We start from the raw sequence: 22676 nt of genomic DNA, 5'->3' as shown, positions 1-22676 counted from the left end.
TACTCAATTTTGGTGTAGTTAGTATAGTAGTAGAAAAGTGAAGTAAAAAAAATAAATATTTTAATTGCGGATGGCGTTTTTGCCTTATACTTGTTCACTTATAACTACAGGGAACTATAGGTTTAGTAATAAGTTAAACGTTTTATTTTATTCTGTAATTTATATACGACTGTTTGTTCCTCAACAAAAAGAAAAAAACTCTCTAATCTAACACTCCGTGGCCGAACGGCTACCATGCCTGACACGCAGAGGTCGCAGGTTCGATTCCCGGGGCGGGAGAAATATTTTTATGGCCTACATTTATTTCTCTCGTGAGTTTGTGTGTGAGGGTGTGATTTGTGGTTGTCTATGTGTGTGTCCATGGCACCCGCGACGAAGGGTTGCCCTAGTGCGGAGTTATGTTGAGCGTGTGCGTTGTTAACACAAAAATTATGCACTGGTAAACGATTCGCCCTAGTGAGTTTGGGAGCAGCCTTGGCAGCGTTGACTCTGAACTTCAAGTATCGTCCACTGCCTAACGTCAAAAAGCCAAGCGAAATCGAAATAGAAAAGAAAATACTATTCGTAATGCCGGGTGAAATTTGGGATATAATATCTAGAACATAAATGTAGAAGATTAGGTTTAAACATTTCCTTCCTTTTTGTATCATATTTGTTTACGTGTAACGTCTATCATGTGTGACGTTTGTTTGTCTTTTTGTAAATGTATTATTCTATGAATGTGTCAGTCAACGTTCATAACGCAAAATGTCCATTAAAAAATAAATGTAAGTAGGCGAAAATGAAGACTTCAGTACAAAATAAAATTTAGTTCTGCAACAGAACCGCTAGATGGTGTTATTTGTATCCTGAAACAAGCAACCGGGACATGTTCCTTTGAACAATAAAAGGATATCTGTCAAAGGTTTCTTCCGCAAACTGAGACGATGTTTATATCGAGTGTGTTGGGAGTGGCGAGATACCAGCCGTCATGCTGGTATGAAACATTAAGTAAGTACTGCGTTTTTGACAGTAGTATTTTACGTAATCGTTGCTTATTAAGCAACTAAGCACTAGGTTCTTAAAGTCGAGTATCGTGTAGTGGCTTAAGTAATAGGTACGAGGTATTAAGACCTAATTATGTAATGATTGCATACAATACTTTTTCTGCAAGTAAATTAAACACAACCAATATTTAAAGATTATTTTGTTAACAATCCAAGAGTAAATAAACGCTACAAAACAAAAACCAAAGAAATATTAAAGAAAAGTGCGTGATTGGTCAAGTACCGTTTATATTTTAACCAATCAGGAGACAGTAGAATGTTTGAGTAGCGTCATATTTGATATTTTATATTGTTTATAAAATAGTTAGTTTTTGACAAATGATTACGCCTTTGTACCTGTTATGTAACATTTTGAGATATTATTTAATAAAATAATTTGAATTTTAATAATTACTCGAAAATAGTGACGTTATTTTGTTTAAGAACATAGTGACGTGTGACGTGGCGACTCTTAAAAATACCATTTTAATGTAGCCTGAGAATACTTTAATGACATCACATTTATTTGAAATTATGTTTACAACCTGTTGGTACAATTAAAATAATAACATGACAAGCTCTGAGCGAGAGACGCGTAGGCGTTGACGCGACGAACAGGCGGGAGTTGAATTACTTGGGAGTTTTTCTTTCAAATTGACGGTTGTTAACTGTGTGTCGGAGGGGATCCGAAGCTTTTTCACGTGATTATGACGTTCTTCCCTTGAGTATAATTCTAATTTCTAGACTAAGACACATAACTGGTTGTAGCAGTAGAACTCCTGGTGACATAGTTTATCCAGGGAAGTACTGCCACCTTACCTATTGATGCCGCCAAGCAGTAATGTGAGCATTACTGCGTTCCGGTTTTGAAGGGTAGGGTTGTTGGTGAAATTACAGGCACATGAGACTCGTCAACTTATGTCTCAGGGTGACAGGCGCAGTGACGGTGCCCCTCAGATCTTCGAGATTTAAAACTCTGAGTGGCACTGCAACTGTTATGGACAAGCGTGTCGCTTAACACCAGACGCACGACTTGTTCGTCCTGTCACTTGATATTATATTAAACAAAAACTGAGAAACCACCTTCATTCGTTTCAATCGACCGACTAAAGTCAAATTAATTTGTTTTGACTTAAATTCTAGTGGCGTCTTTTTCCACGTTATCGTTATCTTTATATGTTCCAACATTATAAAACATTTGTTTCTTTTTTTACTTATGAGTTTAAGTCTGCCAATACTCGACTTGTTGGTTGGGACTTTGACTATGCTGACCCTTTGTATATTAATTGTCATGGCACCAGTTGAGTCAAGGTTTTGCTACTTGGAGCTGATTGTCTTTAGATTTGATGAACTGCCTCCCGTTCTTGTATCAACAACGTATTATCTGTTCTGTTAATACATAATAATGTCTATCTGAATTAACAAGTCTGCTTGTTTTGGTGGATTTTAATGGCACCTGTCTATACAATAGAAGTATCGGTGATTTACCTCGTCTTGGGTAATTTTCCGAAACATTTCAAATAGTGGGTTTTTTGTGAAAAAAAAAAACAGAAATGTATTTTATTCTATATGTAGACTTATCGTACAGCTCCGTCATTAAATTTTTAGAAATATTAGTATATTTTGTAGCTAAATCACGAAAAGATCCCTTGCATGAATATCAAAATGTGCAAAAGTTGACAGTTTTTTATCTACAGGATCTGAATTTGGCAACCTTCTTGGCATTTTTAACCGACTTAAAAAAGGAGGAGGTTATACGTTCGGCGGTATGAATGTCTTATGTATATTTTCCGATTTCTTCGTCAATAATTGTAGACAGATTTTGACAATTCTTTTTATTTGAAAGGGTGCACTCTGATGAGGGGATCCCATGGAAATCGAGAAAAATTCTCTAATTTTATAGGCATGGCAGTGTACTCACCGATTTCTCCATCAATTGTGGACCGATTCTGAAATTTTTTTTTTCAGAGTGTACTCTCGAGGTGGTCCCAGATGCCGAGGAAGCTGTTCCGGGTTCGTTTCGGCTATCGCAAATTATTAATTGTTTTCCGTAAATGAAAGTTGACTTTTCACTTGACACAATACATGTAATCAACAAATCACTGCCATCATGACTACCAGAAAAAAGTATAAAATGTACAAAGCAGGCCGTAACAGTCCCATTATCACCAAGAAGTCAGAGTCTGATGAGGGGATCCAATGGAAATCGAAATAAGTCGATACGCAAACTTTTGAGGTCAGTTTTTGTTTTTTCAATGAAAAAGTTACAATTATATAGGTTAGTGTTAGGAGAAAATAAATAATAGGATTATAATATACTCGTCTACAGCAACGAGTCTATTAAGCTTGTTCGAAAGAGAAACAAATATTATGATGTGTATAAAGTGGGTGATTTATGAGCGTAAGTACAATACGTTCCCCTGGTAGCCTGTACAACAGAATTTTCATTTTTGTTTAATAATGGCTTTGGATATAATAGAACATAAGTACTTAAAAAGTATTAACATGTTGATTAAGTCAGTATTGTGGACAAGCGTTCTCTGTTTTTAAAAAAAATAGATGACATAGAAATACCTGTTTTGTCAGCAGATGATGGAAAATGCAAAACTGTTCATTGATTTGAGTTTTATAAACGCAAATGCAAAATCGTCACCTTTGCAAGAATAACACTTAATGGTGCTATTTACTAAGGCAAAAATCCGAATGATGGTGTAGCGGTATCCAAAGATCTCAGGTTGACTTTGAACAAGAAAAAAGAAAGAGTTCGTCCAGGGAAGTACTGCCACCTTACCTATTTCTGCTGCCAAGCAATAATGTCAGCATTACTGTGTTCCGGTTTCAAAGGGTAATGTTATGGTTATGGTTAGGTTATGTGCCCTTCAGGTCTTTGTGATGTAAAGCTCTGAGTGACACTGCAACTGTTATGGACAGGCGTCTAGCTTACCATCAGGCGCACGACTTGTCCGTCCTGTCACTAGATATTGTAAAAAAAAGGCACACAATAAAAAAGAAAAGCTTTTGGTTACAATAGTTTCATTGTTTTCTGTGCTATTTGTACTCTGCTGCGTGATTGTATTATATTAATTTTGCCAAGGTACTACGTCCATCATAACCTTCTGTATTAATCTAGCTTAAGTTATTACCATAGTATTAATACTGTTCAATTGTTTGTAAAAAAAATATTTATAAAAAGTGGATATTTTAAGTAAACACTCTTCGTACACATTATTACTCCCAATACACTCAGATCTACCTCATCAATATCTACGATACATACTGTACAAGAAAAAATGTATTCCAATAGCATCGCGTCTTTGATACAGAACAAAATATGAACAACGTATAAAAAACCGAACTCTGGGGTTCATTACGAGAACGGTTCATCCGTTCACTGACTGCTTTGACTTTTGACTTTCCTTTGACTGAGTATTTATCCTTTACAATGTATGTTAATGTCCAGCAGTGGACGTCTTTCTACTGAAATGATGGCGAATGGATGCGTTTGCAATACATTGGAATTTGGAGCGGCGCGGGACTCTCCCGTAATTACATATAGTAAATTCTAAAAAAGATTCAGACAAAATATGCAAGAATTTCTGTAAAAACAATGAAAAACATGGACAATGTTTTGCTGCTGTCTTTTCCCTTTTATGTGTAGAGTTATTCGGTTCAAGCGTGTGCACTTTTGTAATTTAGGACTTACTGCAGATAAAATATAAGAGTTAGGAACATAATGGTATTATGTTTATTAGGCTCTAAGTTTAAATAAAACTAAAAACTTTAAACATGCGTTTATTTTGCCTATTAACAATAAACGATCCAAAATCGGAATGCGTTCACATGACTCGCATTGACGCAGACATGGGGTATGTGAGCGCATTGCTTGCTCATAGCAAAAATAAATAAAGTATTCTTTATTAAAAAACGTAGACATGTTATTTATTATATAGATTTTAAGACTTTCGTAGTTATTCACTAAATGATTATCACTAATATCAGATTTCTTACCACGGTATGACTTCTTTTTATTTTCCCGATTTTATTTTATTTTCCTTCTTTTTTTGATTCCGTGGTTGACTCAACTCATGGAGCGTGCAACCGTTCCGAAATATCGGGAAAATAAAAAGAAGATAGAACGTGGTAAGAAACCTGATATTAATGTTATTTATTATTATATAATAAATAGATCAGTCGAAATTATCACTAATTTTAAGTCGATAACATTTTGAGATTAATACACTTCTGGTGTAGGTACTATTAGGTACTATTTAGAACAATAATTCTTAGAACCATTCATACAAACAAACAAAATAATCAGATTCCTGTTAGAAATCATATTTTTCATATTACTCATTGTTTTTGAGTAGCGTGTCTTGCAAGCTTCAGGAGAGGTGAGACTCTTGAAAAATGCTGATTAAAATATTTAATGAGATCCTTTAGATACTTTAATTTGGAATACAATTTATAATTTGATGAACGTTTGATTTTTGATGTCTGAACGATCGATGTGATCGATGAGGGAGTGGTTGAAGCAACGGACCGCGTCACCCTTACGTCATAGCTGTCGCTCGCTGCACCCCCTCGCCGATCACAGGAAAATCTTCTTGTGGTGACAGCAGTGCCACTGTATGATTACTAAAGGGCGTCTTCTCTCACCGCCATCAGGTGGCGTTGGTGGCCCTCAACCTTGAAAGCACCCGCTTTCAAATTGGTGTGGTTGACTACAAAGTTGAGCTCTACATTATACTCTAATAAATACAGAAGAAGTGGTTAGTTATCGTGGCGCGCGTGCCAACTATAGGCATAGTGCAGCAAACTTGAGGTCAGTCCACCATTTTCGATTTGTACGTTAAGGCAAATTCTCTAAATCGTCTCCAAAAACGCGATATTGGTAGCAAAATGTCAGAAATTGAATATAACCTCATATTTTTTCTACAAATATAGCGTAAATATGTTCATAATTGAAAGAAAACACAACCGTCACAGTTACATTACCGTTATGCGATGTAGCTACTCGCACAATCTCAGCACAGAGTGCTAAAAAACCGTTCTCAAAGTTCGTGAAATTACATGTATTTGCGCGAAATCGATTCGGCGATTAATCGCCTAGTTTGCCACCGTTGCCTTTTTAACAAAAAAAAAACAAACATAAATCTATGGATGTAAACAGCAAAATCATATTTTTGCTTAAAAAAGCTTAACGGATCTGCAAGTTTGTTTCGTTTTCTACTACAGTTTTAAGCTTGATACAAGTAGGCATCTAGAAACAGATAATTTGTAGTAAATCATTAAATTACTTAAATATATTATTTTTAGGACAAGTTGTACGCGGAAGTGAAACAGTTACAAGAAAAATTTGGTGAATTGGACACGACCGTAATTGGTGATGCTCCGTTTTTGAATGCATTAATAAAAGGTTGTTATATTTGTTTCGTTTCTTAGTTAATCTTACTTGAGTGGTTTTATCGCAACGTACTCTTTAACTACTTATTTGATTTTCGACAGAGACTCTTCGATTTTATCCTCCAATTGGTTGGCTGGACAGAGTCTGCTCAAAAGACTACAAAATTGATGACAAGCTGACGATTCCTGCTGGCACTCCAGTTTACGTAAATGGCGTAGGCATGCAGATGGATCCAAAATATTATCCAGATCCGGAAAAATTTCATCCAGACAGATTTATGCCAGAAAATGAACAGAATATAGCACCTTTTACGTACATGCCGTTTGGTGAAGGTCCTAGAGTTTGTATTGGTAAGGATTTACTATTATAAATCTAGTCTATTCGTCGATTGCACGCTACGTCAATTAGTTTTGTGAAGCGTTTTGAACAATTGGCTTCGGCGTACACAGACTTCCACCATAATGTGGTTGTTTTTAGTAAAAAATATACCAAAGAATTTTGAATAGACAAGTGTATATGAAAAGACTAACGCAAATGCAGCACAATTTTCTGTTTTGTTAGTGAAGTTATTTCCGTTGTTGAATCCCTGTGTATCTTTCGATGTACCGTAAACTGACGAGGATCAGGTAACTGTTGCACAGAACTACGATTTTAGAACTTTGATACTTTGAACTTTGATGAAAAATGCTCGTAGTCTCCAAGAATAACATTTTTTCAATTATTTCGTAGGTAAAAGATTCGCCGAAGTGAGTTCGCGAGCAGCCTTGGCAGCGTTGACCCTGAACTTCAAGTACCGTCCGCTGCCAGACGCCAAAATCGAACTTGAAAAGAATGCATTGTTCCTTAAGACTGGGGAAATCTTACACTTAAAATATATCCAGATCAGACTGGGTTTTTACGATTGCAAATGGTCTGTAAAGAGACCGAGACGTTGGTTTGTTTGAAAAATATCAGACAACACATTTCCAATTAAAGATTAGGCTTAATCATGAGACATCGTCTGGGAAACCCAAGAGCCGGCAACTACCTTGCCCAACGCATTAGCATAGCCATGCAAAGAGAGAATGGTGCCTGCATCTTGAGCACCTTGCCGCGGGGATCAAATTTTATTCGTATAGTTTAACCCTAGTTTTAGTTTCTAGCATTTAAGCTTTTATTGTACCATACCTGTACACTTTAATTTGCTGTTTAATAAACAAATGTATGTCTATATAATATCATATAATCTTAATCAAAGGTTAAGTAACCTTGTGAAATGTCGACTAACAGAAATTTTAAGTATGGTTGTACATAGTGAATTAAATCAATAATTTATTATATTAAGGTTAGCTTCTATTATTTCGTATTCCCTTGAATGTTTTCTACGGATACGACAGATTCGAAATTGTCTTATATCTAAATGTCCCCATCAAGCCGTTTGTTTGGCGCTTCGGCTCCTAAAATCTGTCACAGGAACATATTATAATAATAACAGTGAGTGTGGGAAAGTAGTATAGGGCAGAGATAAAGAAATAATTTGCAATAACGTTTTCTGTTTACGTATATTGTTTTTACAAAAGCTTTTTTTAATAGTACAGTATTCTCGGCAGTTGCATTGCATCTTAAATTCTGTAAACCACTGAACCTTTTGAACAGAAGTCCTTTTTGCAGATAATCTGTACCTTATGTATGAATAAAATCATTAGTTATATCTATTATATCTATTCTTATTATGTGTATAATTATATTATAATACTAATTACATTACACAACATTAAATCCTCTTTACAGTCATAACTTACACCTACAGCTGTAATTATATTCACATTTGCTCATGCACTTATATGTCAAGCAGGTTATTTTAAATGCACTATTTACACTTTACTATGTATATTATTATTGTCAATGTATAACTTTACTCGAAGTCGTTATATTTTTGCTTTCTAATAACTTAATCCCTCTCGTTGGTTCTGACTGAAAACCAGCGCCTTAGGAAACCTTGGCATATGCTGAGTCAGCGCCGTTTCACTGCTATGACAATCATGTTTTGTTTTTTCTTTTATGCTAAATCTGTATTTGTGTTATATCAGTGAATAAAGTGTTTATCTATCTATCTATCTATCTATCTAGTTTTGTTAACTGAGGTTCTAAAGCGCACATAACCAGCTTTGTGTCACAAAGCGAAAACTTCATTGCGTATGAAGTATGGCTACCAGACCCTGGATGAAAAATCATGACATAAATCTCAATTCTTTTAACAACATCATTACAAGACAGTGACGGAACTGGACATAGTATTAGTGCATACAGCCAAGGAAGACTATATTATGAAAAATGAACACATGCTAACGACAGCAGCGCCCTTTACGACCTCACCCAGCTTGAGCTGTCAAACTGACGTGGTGTTTGTAAAGCAGCAGGTTGTTGTTGTTGTCTGGAAATCAATAGAATCGAGAGTAGTTATTTATTTCTTTATTTATTACGTACAAAATTCATGCAAGGAAACAGAATACAATTTCTCAACAAACTGCGAAAACTGTCAAACTCACAATCACAAAACAATCACAATACTATAGTATATCTAGTACGAGCACATTTTTTTTAATATCACGAGACGGGGCGAACAAGTCGTGCGTCTGATGGGAAGCTACACGCCTGTCTGTAACATTTATCATTACAACTTTTTACCTTACCCTCTTTAGAATAAAAAAAGAATCATCAAAATCACAAATGCCGCGTAATATACATACAAAAAATAGTCGAATTGTGAACTTCCTCCTTTTTTGAAGTCAGTTAAAAAGCAGTATAGATTTTAACTAAATTTACATGCTTTCAAGAAATATCAGTTTTTTTTTCTTCAAAATGAATTTACGTAATAATTGTTTGCCTCTTAAAAATCTAATTTCTTAAATATAATTGGCAAGTAATGTCTATCTGTTATTTTTACGGGCGTCCTTAGTATTACGCTTGTTCGTTACGTTAATTTAAATTCACATTTATAATAGTTTTCATTAGCGGTCAAATATTGAACAGTTGCTTTTGCATTAAGTATTATACAGTAGGTAAATAGTTTATGGTTTTACGACCTATTAAATATTTCAAAAATCCTACTTGTAGCATTTTTACGTCACTGAAATATGATTCAAATGTTCAATAATTAGACTAAAGCACGAAATAATATTACTTAAAATTCATCATTTCTAAAGCACATTTTGAAACTAATAAACCAAATTATGTAACATTACGTCTGAACTGATAACTGTCTCCGAAATTACATGTGCTTATATTGTCTAATGCTATTTGTAGAATTATTTAATACTGTATACAGATTTCCAGAAATAAACAATAATATTAAGTACGGTTATTTAGATAAATAATAGAAAATATTATCATTTGCTGGCCGACACTAGCTGTACCTGGAAATATGTGCTTTTTGTATATGTTTCTTCCATTTATGAATTCATAAGCCTCTGAAAATATGACATAACATTTTTTGTGTCCATTTCACAGAAATGTAACTTTGATTACTGTGGTCCACTTAATATAGTTTACTGTGTGTTAACCACTTTGTTGTGTGTACATTGAAAATAATAACTCATCTGTCGACTGCATTACTTAGTATAGTGACAGATGTGTATGTACTTCAGTTAATACTGTATTATAAAGTATTAATACAAAGATTGAACACTTAAAAAAACTTTCTTCCAAAGCGTGATAGCCGCTATGCCAACTAAGCCACGGAACGAACCAGCGGACCTCACGAATTTTTCGATGTGCTTGTTGTGGGACATTTGTATTTGGTTTTCAACGACTTTTTATCTATGAGAAATCTATGAAAGTATTTCGTCACCCAGTTTCGTCACCCGTTACAGCTACCAGCCTGTCTAGAGACTGTTTTTCAGAATGATATTCAATTTTTTTTTGTGAAATTACTCCACTGGTTTGTTATAATTATTAATACAAGATCGAACACATAGAAATGAAATCTTTCGAATTCAATTTTCAACATTCAATAAAAAATTAATTAATGCTATGCCATAAACATAATAAAACCTTTTTCTGACGAGTATTATGGTGCTGGATATTTAGACAAAGACTGAATATGGTAATTATTATGTACTTCTAAATGTCATTTAGAATTATATAATAATTCCACCGTGTCACACTGCCTTACGAAACTTAAAATTTAGGAATTCGTGGGAATCTGTACAGGTGTATCAAATCCTACCTCAGTAATTTGTTTTCAGGTCGTCACGTCGTTATAAATGGTTTCTGATCAGACTGCGTAGTAGAGGCGAAGCTGCAAAGCCTTGAGAAACTTTTTTTATTGTGACACCAAGTGACGCGATGAACATGTATACGTAACTCGCCTGTTATGTAGTTGCAGTATTAGAGTTATAACAAAATCGGTCACTGCCACTACGCCCATCACCCTGTCACTTAAGTTGACACTTAATAGCCTATGTACTCTGTATGGGTAATTTTCAAGCAAGTTTTCTCTGACTAATTTCGGTGTCAGTTTTTATTATTTAAATATTCTAGACTATTATCATGAAGTTATTACTTAGTTGATATTCGTTTTGAAAATAATATTATTGCGCGTATTTCAAGAACTGGCGGGAAAGTTTTAAGTTATAATTCTTATGAAACTCCCTGAACTCGTAACTCGTGAATCGTAAAGGCGTCGTATTTCATTACGATAATGTTATGCTAAACCACACACCGCCGTCCAAAACTATTGCGTTTAAAAAAATCTTTCAATGGACACGGCTTTCATAATAAAAAGGAGACAAAATGTCCCAAGTCAACCTATTTAAACGTAGTGACATGTCAAGGAATATGAAAAAGCTAAAACGTTGAATTTAAATTGTAATGTCATCGCAGTACTGTCTAATTTTGCTTGCTTCGCTGTCAGTCGAACAAACGAAGACCAAAGCGTGAATGACGCTCTGTATACGATTTTAACGCCCTATAAGTTCGGACACTTTTTAGCGCGGACCCGACGTCCATATAATTGTAAGTCAATGAGTAAAGACAAGAATTTTTATTCGAAATTCACTCAAAAGATGGCAAAAGCTTGTAGATCAACATGGCCAACATATTACCATATTCAATTGTTGTATCAGAGATATTTGTACGGCCTACATTTATTTCTCTAGTGAGTTTTAGTGTAATTTGTGGTTGTCTACGAGTGTGTGTCCATGGCACCCGCGACACAGGGTTTTTCTTGTGCGAGGCTATGAGTGTGTGCGTTATTAATTTATTTATTTAATTATGTTTTAACTACATTTGACGTGTAGGTGATTTGTTAGTGGTTTCAATTTTACAGACAAAATTCGGAACAGCTTAGTGAGGTTGTGATATAAAAGATGAAGTGTTGATTAGGATAGAAATGGGAATGCTACGATAGTTCATTTAGGTCATATAGAAAGGATGAATTGGTGCAAATTGAAAAAATAAACAGAACATATTAAGGAAAAATGTGATAGAAAGTCTCAAAATGTACTGCCAGGTCAGGAAAAAGTCCATTTACAGCTTCGGAAGATTATAGAAGGGTTGAGCTTATGAACTGTGATGAACGTTCTTATGTCAACAAAGCCTTTTATGTACAACGATTTGCACGTTGACGAAAATAATATATCTAAAGTAATATTCAAAAAGAAAGTAAAAGAGAAATTGTTATCACAAATCCGTGATTAGATATAGATCAAAGTATTTTCGTATATGTAAAGTGTTCTGCATATATAATATGTGTACGATAGGCAGGTAAAAATCTACCGTTTGTAATCATACTTTGAATTTATAGCTAATTTTTTTTTATTTTAACGCCTTATTTGTTTTTTTTTATAAAGCGAATTTGTGGTGGAGCGAGGTACACCTCGGCGTACATACATATCTCCTTCAATTCAGGTATGTTCTTTTAAAAGCCATGAATTATGAGGAGGCAAAACGAAATAGGGTCGTTCAAATTAATGTTGAATTTTATAAAAAAACAAAACTTTTCTGATTTCTTTTTTTTTATGCTTGGGTCGAACGCTTTATTTCAAATTTTTTTTTACATACGATATTAAAGCCTTTTGAAAAATATATACCGTATACTATATGTGTTCTATTTAGTTCAGTTGATATAAAAAAAATCACTGGTATATGTAAAGTATGCAGTTTTCTAGCAAAATTTCGAGGTAAGTTTGGTTTTTTTTTTGTGTGAAAATTTTTTAAAATCATGTTTTCACACCATGTAGTAATTAGGGTATGTCCTCAATTTCACTATATATTTTTTCCAAAGTGCTGCATTCAATACTTTCACTGTTATGCGAAATCAACCAAAGCCATTTGATGTTGTATAGACTCTTACGACGTACTAGTTATTTCATAATGTTTACTAATGATCTCATAAAGTTTTCATTCCTCTCACTGTCAGTAGACGCATTAAGCGTGGCATAGTTGGCATAGCGCTTGGCACGGTTTGCTGCAAGACGTTGTTTCGAATCCAGCCTGATCGAAAGCATTTTTTCTTAGTTCGATAGTTTCGATTTTGTACGAATAATCTCAGTACAGAGTACTAAAAAAACCGACCTTAAAAGTACGTGGAATTACGTCTATTTGCTAAGTTTCATTGAAATATCTCCAAGTTCGCCACTATACAGGACTTGACTGGAGATAATAAAAATAGGTTCTTACTACGACACTACTCAAAGTACATCGAGAGAAAAACGCCTTGAATTGGAGAAATAGCAAAATCAACTAAATAATTGCTAAAAGTAATTGCTCCTAAATTAAAGTTAGGCGCTATCTATAAAAATGAATCTTCATGCGTGAACAGCCTCCCTTTGACGTGGATGATTTTCTTCAAAATGAAATGGGACCACTATGTAAATACCCCCTTGCCAACAAAAAAGAATCATGAAAATCGGTTCACAAATACCGGAGTTATCGCGTAACATACATATAAAAAAAAAAAAACAAAAAAAAGAACATACAGTCGAATTGAGAACCTCCTTCTTTTTTGAAGTCGGTTAAAAATTATTACAATTTTTAAGAGCCAATTAAATTGGATTTACTGATATATATTGCCGAACGATTTCTAAATAAATTGATTATTTATCCAGCGTCTTCATCAATATCATTCCGTTCCTACATCGAGCATATCAAATGACCGCGGGCGGTAGACAGTAATAAAATAAATGTGATCTCACTGACAGATATATTTGGCATGTCAACTGTCCAATACGGGCTTTACTTTGTTTACTTGTAAATAAACACAGCCTGTTTTCTGACTTGACGGTGTGGTAGCGGTGCGGTATCGATACGCTCGGTGTACACCGAAATCTTACTTAGCGCTTGCTTATATTTCAAACGCTTCCTGATTGGCGCAGTGTACCGTAAACCGAAACGATCCCTTCCCGCTCCTGTCGAGACCGCGCCAATCAAAAAGCGAACATTGAAATATGGGCGCTTGGTAAGCTTATGGTACTGCGTATAGCAGGCATACCGATGCCGCACCGACAAACCAGGAAGCGCAAAAGAAGTGCATTTGTCACTATGCGTCGCAGGAAACCGGTGCGGTGGTTCAGTATATAGCACACTACAGACTGCTCAGTATTAGTCAACCTGTATAGTTTCAGCTGCCGAGTGTTTCTTTAGAAGGATGTTTACATAAAAATGCACTGCAACATTTTTTAATATATTTTTTTTTGCTTTTACCATCAATTTTAGAAAATCCATGTCCCAAATTAGTCCTTCCGGGAATAAGGGGTGTCTCGCCTAATATCGATTGTGTTAACCGCCACCGAGATCGTCAAATAGAATCAAAATAGAGCGTTTAAAATTTCATTCAACACAGCTTGTAGTCATCATTACCGTCATTTCAGCCAAATTAATTGTCTTGCGCCGCTTGCATCCAGCGGATTCCCGCAGCCTTCACCAGATCATCAGTCGGTGGACTGATTGTGGGTGGTCTGCCCACGCCGCGTCTACCGGTACGCGGTCGCCACTCGAGAACTCTTCGGCGCCATCGGCCATCTGTTCTGCGAGCAATGTGCCATGCCCATTGCCACTTAAATTTTGCAATTCTTATAGCTATGTCGGTTACTCTGGTTCCCTTGCGGATATCCTCATTACTGATTCGATCTCGCAACGAAACTCCGAGCATAGCCCTTTCCATTGCCCTTTGAGTGACCTTGAACCTTCTTACCAGGCTCACAGTGAGCCTACGTCTCAGTGCAGTAAGTTATTACTAGCAACACACACTGATCGAAGACTTTTGTTTTGAGATACTGTGGTACTGTGACACAGCTCGTAATAGAAGTTGAAAATTATTTATTAGGTAAACGGTTGAGCATGCCATGTTAAAACTCGAGTGAAACAAATAATTAGCGGTGATATATTATATCCAGTATTTCAGATAGTATAACGGAAGCTATCTCAAAGTTCGCTATTCTGTGTCATGTGTAGATCGTGGTACGATGGTGGCTTGTTCTTTATGACCCCAAAAAGCAAAAAGCAAAATAGAACTCGCGACGGGTTTCCTTTTCAGTTGAAAAGTGGTGACGTGCACCCAACATGAAACAGGGAAATAAAACCCAGTGCACGCATTCTGCAAGCGAGGAAACATTTCCCGTGGGAGCCAGTAAACATCCTTCAAATATAGAGTCAGCGTAATTTAGTTAGGAAAGGATTAACAAGTTGCAAAGCTTTATGCTCAAATCCTCATTAATGTAGTTTCACACGCGATATAATACCTTAGAAACGATAGAAACAATTTCGAACTGTCCAAATATATCCTTCAAAGTGAAGCGAACAATCCATAATATAACCAAGATTTCTCGCCTTCGACACCAGGCCCACAGTTATCCGTTACAGTTATAGTGTTCCCTGTGCAAGAGTTTGTCCAAGGAAGTACTGCCACCAAGTAAAAATATTAGCATTCCTGCATTTGGGTTTTGCAGGGTACCTACCACAGAACCAGGTAGTTCTGCTGGACCACGTACTTAATGCAGACATCGCACAAAGGTAGTGGACGTGGGTACGAGGATAGCCAAGCTCAAGTGGAGGTGGGCGGAGCACTTGGCTAGAAGAGAGAATGGAAGTTGGACGAAAGCCATTCCTGAATGGTGGCCGAGAGACGCAAAAACACCAAGAGGCAGACTACCTATCCGATGGATTGATGACATCAAGGTCGTAGCTGGGAACCACTGGACACGACTCGCAAGGGACCGGAAAGAATGGCACAATAGAGAGGAGGCCTATACTCAGCTGTGGGTGGAAATAGGCTGAAATGATGTTGGGATGTGCTACCTCATCCTCCGTATTCGTCCGACACGGCCCCTTCAAATTTTCCCTTGTTTCAATCTTTGCGGAATTATTTGAGTGGACACGACTTTGGTAATGATGAGACCATCAAATAACACGTATGTACTAAACTTAAGTACATCTTAAACCAGTGCTTAAATTGATAAGACACTCTTAACACATCGTATTAAGAGTGTCTTTCTATTGCATTGCAGACATTGATTTACGACGTACATTAGAGCTGTACTTCATAAGACAGGAATTTTAAAATTACTCGAAAGATGGCTAAACAGTATAACAATATAGCAAATACAAAATTGATTAAAATTTTATTTTTATTTATATATTTTTATTTAAACTTTGATACCATACGGGCTATTTGATTTAAAATTATTTTGCTAAGCATTTATTGGAACGCGGTGTTGTATTAATATATAAACAGCTGTATACTTAAAAAGGTACCACAAATGTCCACTATGTCTATGACAAAGCATGTTTTGGTAACAAATTTCATTGTACCTTAATTTATTAAAGATTATAAGTTTTAATAGGTATTAATTGCTTGAAAATGCTGCTAATAACGGTAGTTCAACTTCAACTAAACTTACACAGAGGTTGTAAACTTTGATAATTGTTAAGTAATTACAAATTTTATAAAGGAATAAAATATGAATAACGTCATTCCGCCATTTCGCACAACTCTTTGCTCGGTCCAAAGCTAATTATACAGCCTCTTTGTCTTGTTCTGCATTCTAATGACCTTTATTCAGGCTCTTTATGAATATACAGTGTCATGTATAAACTTCAAAACACACGATTATTATGGTATATGGCAGGCACTAACATCCGAAATCCTTGCAAAGTTTGCAAACTAAAGATTTTACATAATTCACGAAGTACCCTGCTATCCGAACAAGTTATTCACAATATTTTACATACATTGCTGCTCTGAAACTAGTGATGTCTACAAGAGCGTAGATAGAGCGCATAGTGTACATAGAATTTGTAAGCAATTTGGAAATGTTGAAGAGTTTGTAGTACGGGTTTGAAGTAGAGAGGACGTACATGTTTTGAGAGAAGCTCTCATTGAATTTCATAAGCGGGGATTACAAGCCGTTTGGTTGTTTTCGAACTCCCGATGGGTGTCTTGTTTGGAAGTGTGTTATGCGATATCAATATAGTTTTATGAACATTGGCGGAATAATGGGCTTGGGGTGAGCTTGTTGTCAATATTAAGTTGTTGGTGTTTTTGGATACAAATTGATGGAATTTATTGGTGTTGTTGTTTTAAAGTTTTTCCATTGAATAAATGGTCACTAAATCAACATCGTAATTAATTCAACGACTCTTTTTCAAAGTTACTTTGAAACTCCTTCAAACTTCAAACTAAATAATTAATTCAATATAAGATCATCGACCGTGACTCTTCTACAACTTTATCGATTTAGGGTGAAGATGTAAGTAAGTACGTGGTAGTACGTAATTCTAGGTGGTTTCTAAGAAATTCTTATATGAGAAAGGCCGCTTGCCGTCTTTTATTTTTTGTTTGTTTTTGTTCAATAAAAAGCATTTGTATTGTATTATTTTCCTTGTTCCTTGTTTGAATGTGCAATTATATAACTTCCATGTAACAGAACTATGAATGTTATAATGTTAATAAGTTTTTAGATGATAAACAGAACAAATAGAAATTAACATATACTTTTCAAATGGTCTAGAGAGAAGTGTACTATATTGATGAATAATTAAAAAACACAACTTTTTATAAATAAAACGACCTCAAAGGTTCGTTGAATTACATCAATTTGCCAAATTTTATTGAAAACGGTTACTGGAAAGTGCGCGAAACCGGATTCATCCTCAATTTTGCCACCCTTAGTGGTGAAATATTTTCTTTAAATTTAAACGGGACCAATACTGAGGTACCCCCTTTGCAACAAAAAAAGAATCATAAATAGTGATCGCATTTATCATGGTAGCAACATATTGTTTTATGTATTAATTTGATTTTTTTTCCTATTTACAATTCGTTTTAATGTTATTTTATTTCCTACGTACTTTTAACTAATAATTTAACTGTTTTTGTATTTTTTTTCTTTCTAATTTACACGTGTCTATTCATGTGTTGTGAACCGTGAATAAATATTTTTCTCTTTTATTCAATAAAAAAAATACAGTTGAATTGAGAAACTTTCCTTTTTTAAAGCCGGTTAGAAATAAGTTAAATTTTTAATCTCCGAAGCAATAAGAGGGAAGATATTTATCGGTTTGCCTGTCTGTTGGGATGATTCTTGGCTATGTTTGATGAACATCGGTTAAGTTGTTTATATATCATCTTCAGTTAGTGTAGGAATAAAATTCGTCATAAAATTTATTCTACTTCTGCTTAGCAAATCGTCTTGAAATTTGGGTAATAAGTAATTCCGATGATACTATACATTGACTTACAAATAAATAGACGACGGGTCTAATACAAAAACCACGAAAAAAATGTCCCAAGTCAACCTATTTAAACGTAGTGACATGTAAAGGAATATGAAAAAGCTAAAACGTTTAATTTAAATTGTAATGTCATCGCAGTACTGTCTAATTTTGCTTGCTTCGCTGTCAGTCGAGCAAACGAAGACTAAAAGCGTGCATGACGCTCTGTATACGATTTTAACGCCCTATAAGTTCGGACACTTTTTAGCGCGGACCCGACGTCCATATTATTGTAAGTCAATGATACTATAATAATAAGTATGATAACCTTGACCTGAAGCTGCAACCAGGACGGTGTGTACACTACCCAACTCCTTAACTACTTACAGCAGTACTATTGTGTTTGGGCTTATTGTAGTCGGCTTACGAATGGTAGTTAGAGTCTGATGTAGACCCTCCTCTTCTGTCTGTCCCTCATTGCTGAGGATTATGAATTTGAGCAAGTACACCGTCAATAATCTCCTGTCCACTCTGTCTTCGGCTAGACGGAGTGCAACATTCATTACTGCCAGATGTTCAGTTGCCTGGTCACACCACAGTTTCGAACTTCACCATCTAAGTTAGCCATCTATTTAGCTTGTAACAACGATTTTTTCAATATTGTCAACGCTTCTGTCTGGGATGTGGCCAATAAATTGTAGAATGCAAAGAAAACATAGACGAAGAATAACCCGTTTATGAATTTGCAGCTGCAATTCCTCAATTACGGATACATTCGTGTGATGTGCAGACCCAAAGATGGAAGGTAGACCCAGCTCAGGACTTTTTCAATTTAGTTCTTTTGTCATTCTCCCCCTTCGGTCAACAAGAGAGTCCAGACTTATGTCGTTGATATACCGCCCATTCGCAAGTACTATGTTTATTCAAACAAAGGTATAGAATACGCTACTGTCATCTGAGTTTCCCAAAAAGTACAGTCTGGAGTTATTCAAGGTTCGAATGAATTGGTATTTTTTAAACAAACGCGTACCGTCATCGATCACAACATCATCGGATGATATACATATAATAATAGACTAGAGATTTCGGGGTTAGGTTCCTGGGCCGGTAGAAATATTTGTTTGACCTACATTTATTTCTTTCGTGAGTTTGGTTGTAATTTGTGGTTGTCTATGTGTGTGTCCATGGTACTCGCGATACAGGGTTTCCCTAGTGCGTGGATATGAGGCTTTATTATATATTATATAATAAAAAACTTAAGTTTTAAATTCAACTTTATGCTGCTTGGCGTAGGAACTGAGTTTGATGTACTCTTCATGGTATTTATGAGTTTTTAGCGAGTGTACTAAATTAGAAACATTAGTTGAATAATTTCGCAATGATTTCTCCATAACGGGGTCGGAGTCACCGAGCCGATTATCACTGTATAGCAGAATAGCAGTCGTATCGGCAATATCGCGTTATCAGATGCAGCCAGCTGGGCCACTGCCAGCGAATTCAATAACAAATTATTAGTCTCCATCATTTAGCTGCCGCGTTGTGCTGCACGCCAGGCTGTGTTTATCACTATTATATTGATTGTTGCTTGTGTTTTGGTTTTATGTAAGTTTAATGTGCAGTTATTTAGAGTCGACTTTTTAAAAATGTGAAATAGAGAATTGGAATTTACGCGTTTGTCTAGTAAAAGGAGCCCTTATTTCCAAAAAGACATAAACCTTCTTGAAAACGTTCAGAGGAGCGCAATTAAAATGTCACAGGCTCTTCGACGCAAATCCTACGAGGAGAGACTACGCTTATTACGCCTCACTACTCTGGAAGAAAGACACCTTCGTGGTGACCTCATCGAGAGTTATAAAATTATGAATGAATGAATGAAATAGTCTTTATTGCACATTAAAATTAAAATGACAACATAGAACAGTGATGTAAGTACCACAAAGTAAGCCAATAAAATTGGTCAATAAAATAAATAATAAATAGTAGTAACAATAAATAAATTTACAAAGGAAGGTTATACCACTAAGCAAAAGGAAATAAAATTAAGGGAATTGAGCGAAAAACTAGAATCAGTAGTTAAGGAAATATTCCTTAACATGTCGTTTGAAGGAATCAAGAGAAGGGGATCGTCGAATTCATTCAGGGAGAGAATTCCATAGCCGGATAGCAGATACAGTTAACGAGTTGGAGTAAAAATCGGAGGCATCAGGGTTTGTTTAGTGGTTTTGGTATTCTCGTGACCGTTTTCGGCCACGGTAATTGTTTCAGCTCCGCTGTTGGTGGCGCTCGTGCGCTCTCACGTGCCTCACGTACCCAATCTTATTTGCAAAGATCCGTGCGCACAGGGAGCACGTGAGCACACCGTCAATGTTAAAGTAGCTGATCGCCGCAGGTGGTCGGGCTTTCAGCTCGTCACGTCTGACGTCCAACTCAATTCGATGACGAGTCTTAAATTGTGACGTTTTGTCTGGCACGTAAGATCTCCATTGTGGGCGATCGGCTGCCTGTTTCTCCCACTCTGTTGGGTCAATTGCAATTTTTCATGTGGCGCTTAACATTTCCAGTGGTCGCACTCTTGCGCCGAACATAAGCAGTCGCGTGCGGTCTGTGAGACCAATGAAAATTTTCATGACGTTGTGTAGCACATGATAAAAATAATTTATAAATGAAAATAAAAAAGCATTATTCACTTATTACTTTTTTAAATTTGTGCTTATTAGTTGAATAGTCCATAAAAGTTCAAAATTTTAATCACATGACACAATCAACGTCAAAAATCAACACAATAACAGAACAAAGTTAAATTCTCTATCTTAATCGTTCCTAAGCACACTCTAATAGATTATTACCGATATCAGTCAATATTGTCATCAATTGCACAATATTGTCGGAACTCTAAAATCACAATTATTTTTGAATGTTTTTTTCATGATGTTCTTCGTACTATTTCAATTCTTATAAATTAATAAAAAGGAAAACAAAATAAAAAAACTTCTTACTTTTTTTAGGAGCAGGTAGTTCGATAACCTACTCATTATCAGTAGTAATGATTTGACATCATCAAAATCGTCATCTTCTGTTTCAGCCTTCTCCGCAAGCCGTTCTGATTCTTCGTAACTCATGTTGTGTCCACAATAAATAGTGAAATAATATATAATTTAATATATATTACATAAAATGAGTAATTTCGTAATTAATATAGTACAAATAAAATGAAATACTCACCCAGGTTTCAATTCATTTCAGAATTTTTCTGGAACACGACCGGTTGCGCGCGGAATCTGAGACCGCAAACACAAATAAAGATACAAGTGCGCTTGCGACGAATGTCACAGGGTTGCTAAGTAGAAGTACATCAATCCCTCGAGGATATCACGGTCGCGCAATCGTTTATTGTTTATAATTTAAGGTCGCTGCGGTCTCTGAGATCACGCGCGACCGCTGGAAGATTAAGCACATCTTTATATCTAAGGAGTTGTCCGCCATGCTTTCACTTGCCCCTTTGAGTTCCGAATAAAAGATGCGCTTTGCCACTCGCCTCTCTGCCATTCGTGATATGCGGCCTCCCCAACGAAGTTGTCGTCGCATAAGGTATATCTCGATTCCACCTACCTTTGCTTTTCGCAAAACTTCGGTATTCCGCATGCGGCCGGATCAGCTGATGTTTTATATTTTACGAAGGCATTTCAGCTGAAATCAGTCTAAAGTGCGGATATGTCGACGATATACGGTCCACGTTTCAGCAGAATATAAGATGTTAGGAAGTACAACAGCCATGTAAATGGAAACCTTTGTAGCCAGCTTCAAGTCATGCGAGCGTAAGACCACGCTATCCAGCTTACCAAACGCTGCCGCGGCGGCCGCTATTCTGCTGTTGATTTCAACATCAAGGTAAAACGTGGATGTTATCGTGTCCCCAAGTAACGAAACCTGTCAACCTGCTTCAGCACCTCATCGCCAAGTTTGACAGTCAGTGTTTCCCGACAATGAATATCCAAGGACATTACTTCCGTCTTCTTGACACTGATTTTCAGGCCAAATCTGCCGCAGGATTCGTGGAAGTCGGTCACAAGCTGCTGCAGATTATCTGGAGATTCCGCAAGGGAGCATAAGTCGTCCGCGCATATAATCTCTGTGATCTGTGCGTAAGACATTTTAGTGCGTGTCTTGAGCCTGGCCAGGTTGAAGAGATGGCCGTCGATACGGAAACGAATGCGAATTCCTTTCGGCGAACCCTGCAAGACCTCACGAACAGCAACTGCAAAGTACAGTGCGAAAGTGTGGGCGCCAGAACTCACCCTTGCTTCACTCCGCAGGTAACGGGGAAGAAGCCAGACTCGTCATCATCCACACCGACGAAGCACTGCATTTAGTCATGCAGAAGTGTCAAAAGGCGCACAAATTTCTCCGTACATCCTACTTTTCCTAGCACCAACCAAAGAGCTTCGCGAGGGACACTATCAAACGCCTTCTCAAGGTCAACGAAGCAGAGGTACAATTTTTAACTCTGTTCTCTGCTTTTCTCCCGTAGTTGACGCAATGTTGCCTCACAGGCACCC

The 22676-nt window shown here is 36.3% G+C and overlaps 1 protein-coding gene across 1 annotated transcript in view; it reads left to right on the top strand.

Moving 5' to 3' along the window:
* LOC113228309 (cytochrome P450 6j1-like) overlaps positions 1-7373 on the top strand; it is an 8463-nt gene extending 1090 nt beyond the window's left edge. Inside the window, exons 2-4 of the mRNA XM_026461568.1 lie at positions 6342-6441; positions 6531-6779; positions 7159-7373. Coding sequence (XP_026317353.1) covers positions 6342-6441; positions 6531-6779; positions 7159-7373 — 564 coding nt within the window. The remainder of the gene's footprint in view (positions 1-6341; positions 6442-6530; positions 6780-7158) is intronic.
* The last annotated feature ends 15303 nt before the right edge of the window (positions 7374-22676 follow it).

This window comes from Hyposmocoma kahamanoa, unplaced genomic scaffold (genome assembly GCF_003589595.1).
Source record: "Hyposmocoma kahamanoa isolate Upper Pololo Valley unplaced genomic scaffold, ASM358959v1 226, whole genome shotgun sequence".
Lineage (NCBI taxonomy): Eukaryota > Metazoa > Arthropoda > Insecta > Lepidoptera > Cosmopterigidae > Hyposmocoma > Hyposmocoma kahamanoa.
This window is presented reverse-complemented; position numbering and strand designations above follow the sequence as displayed.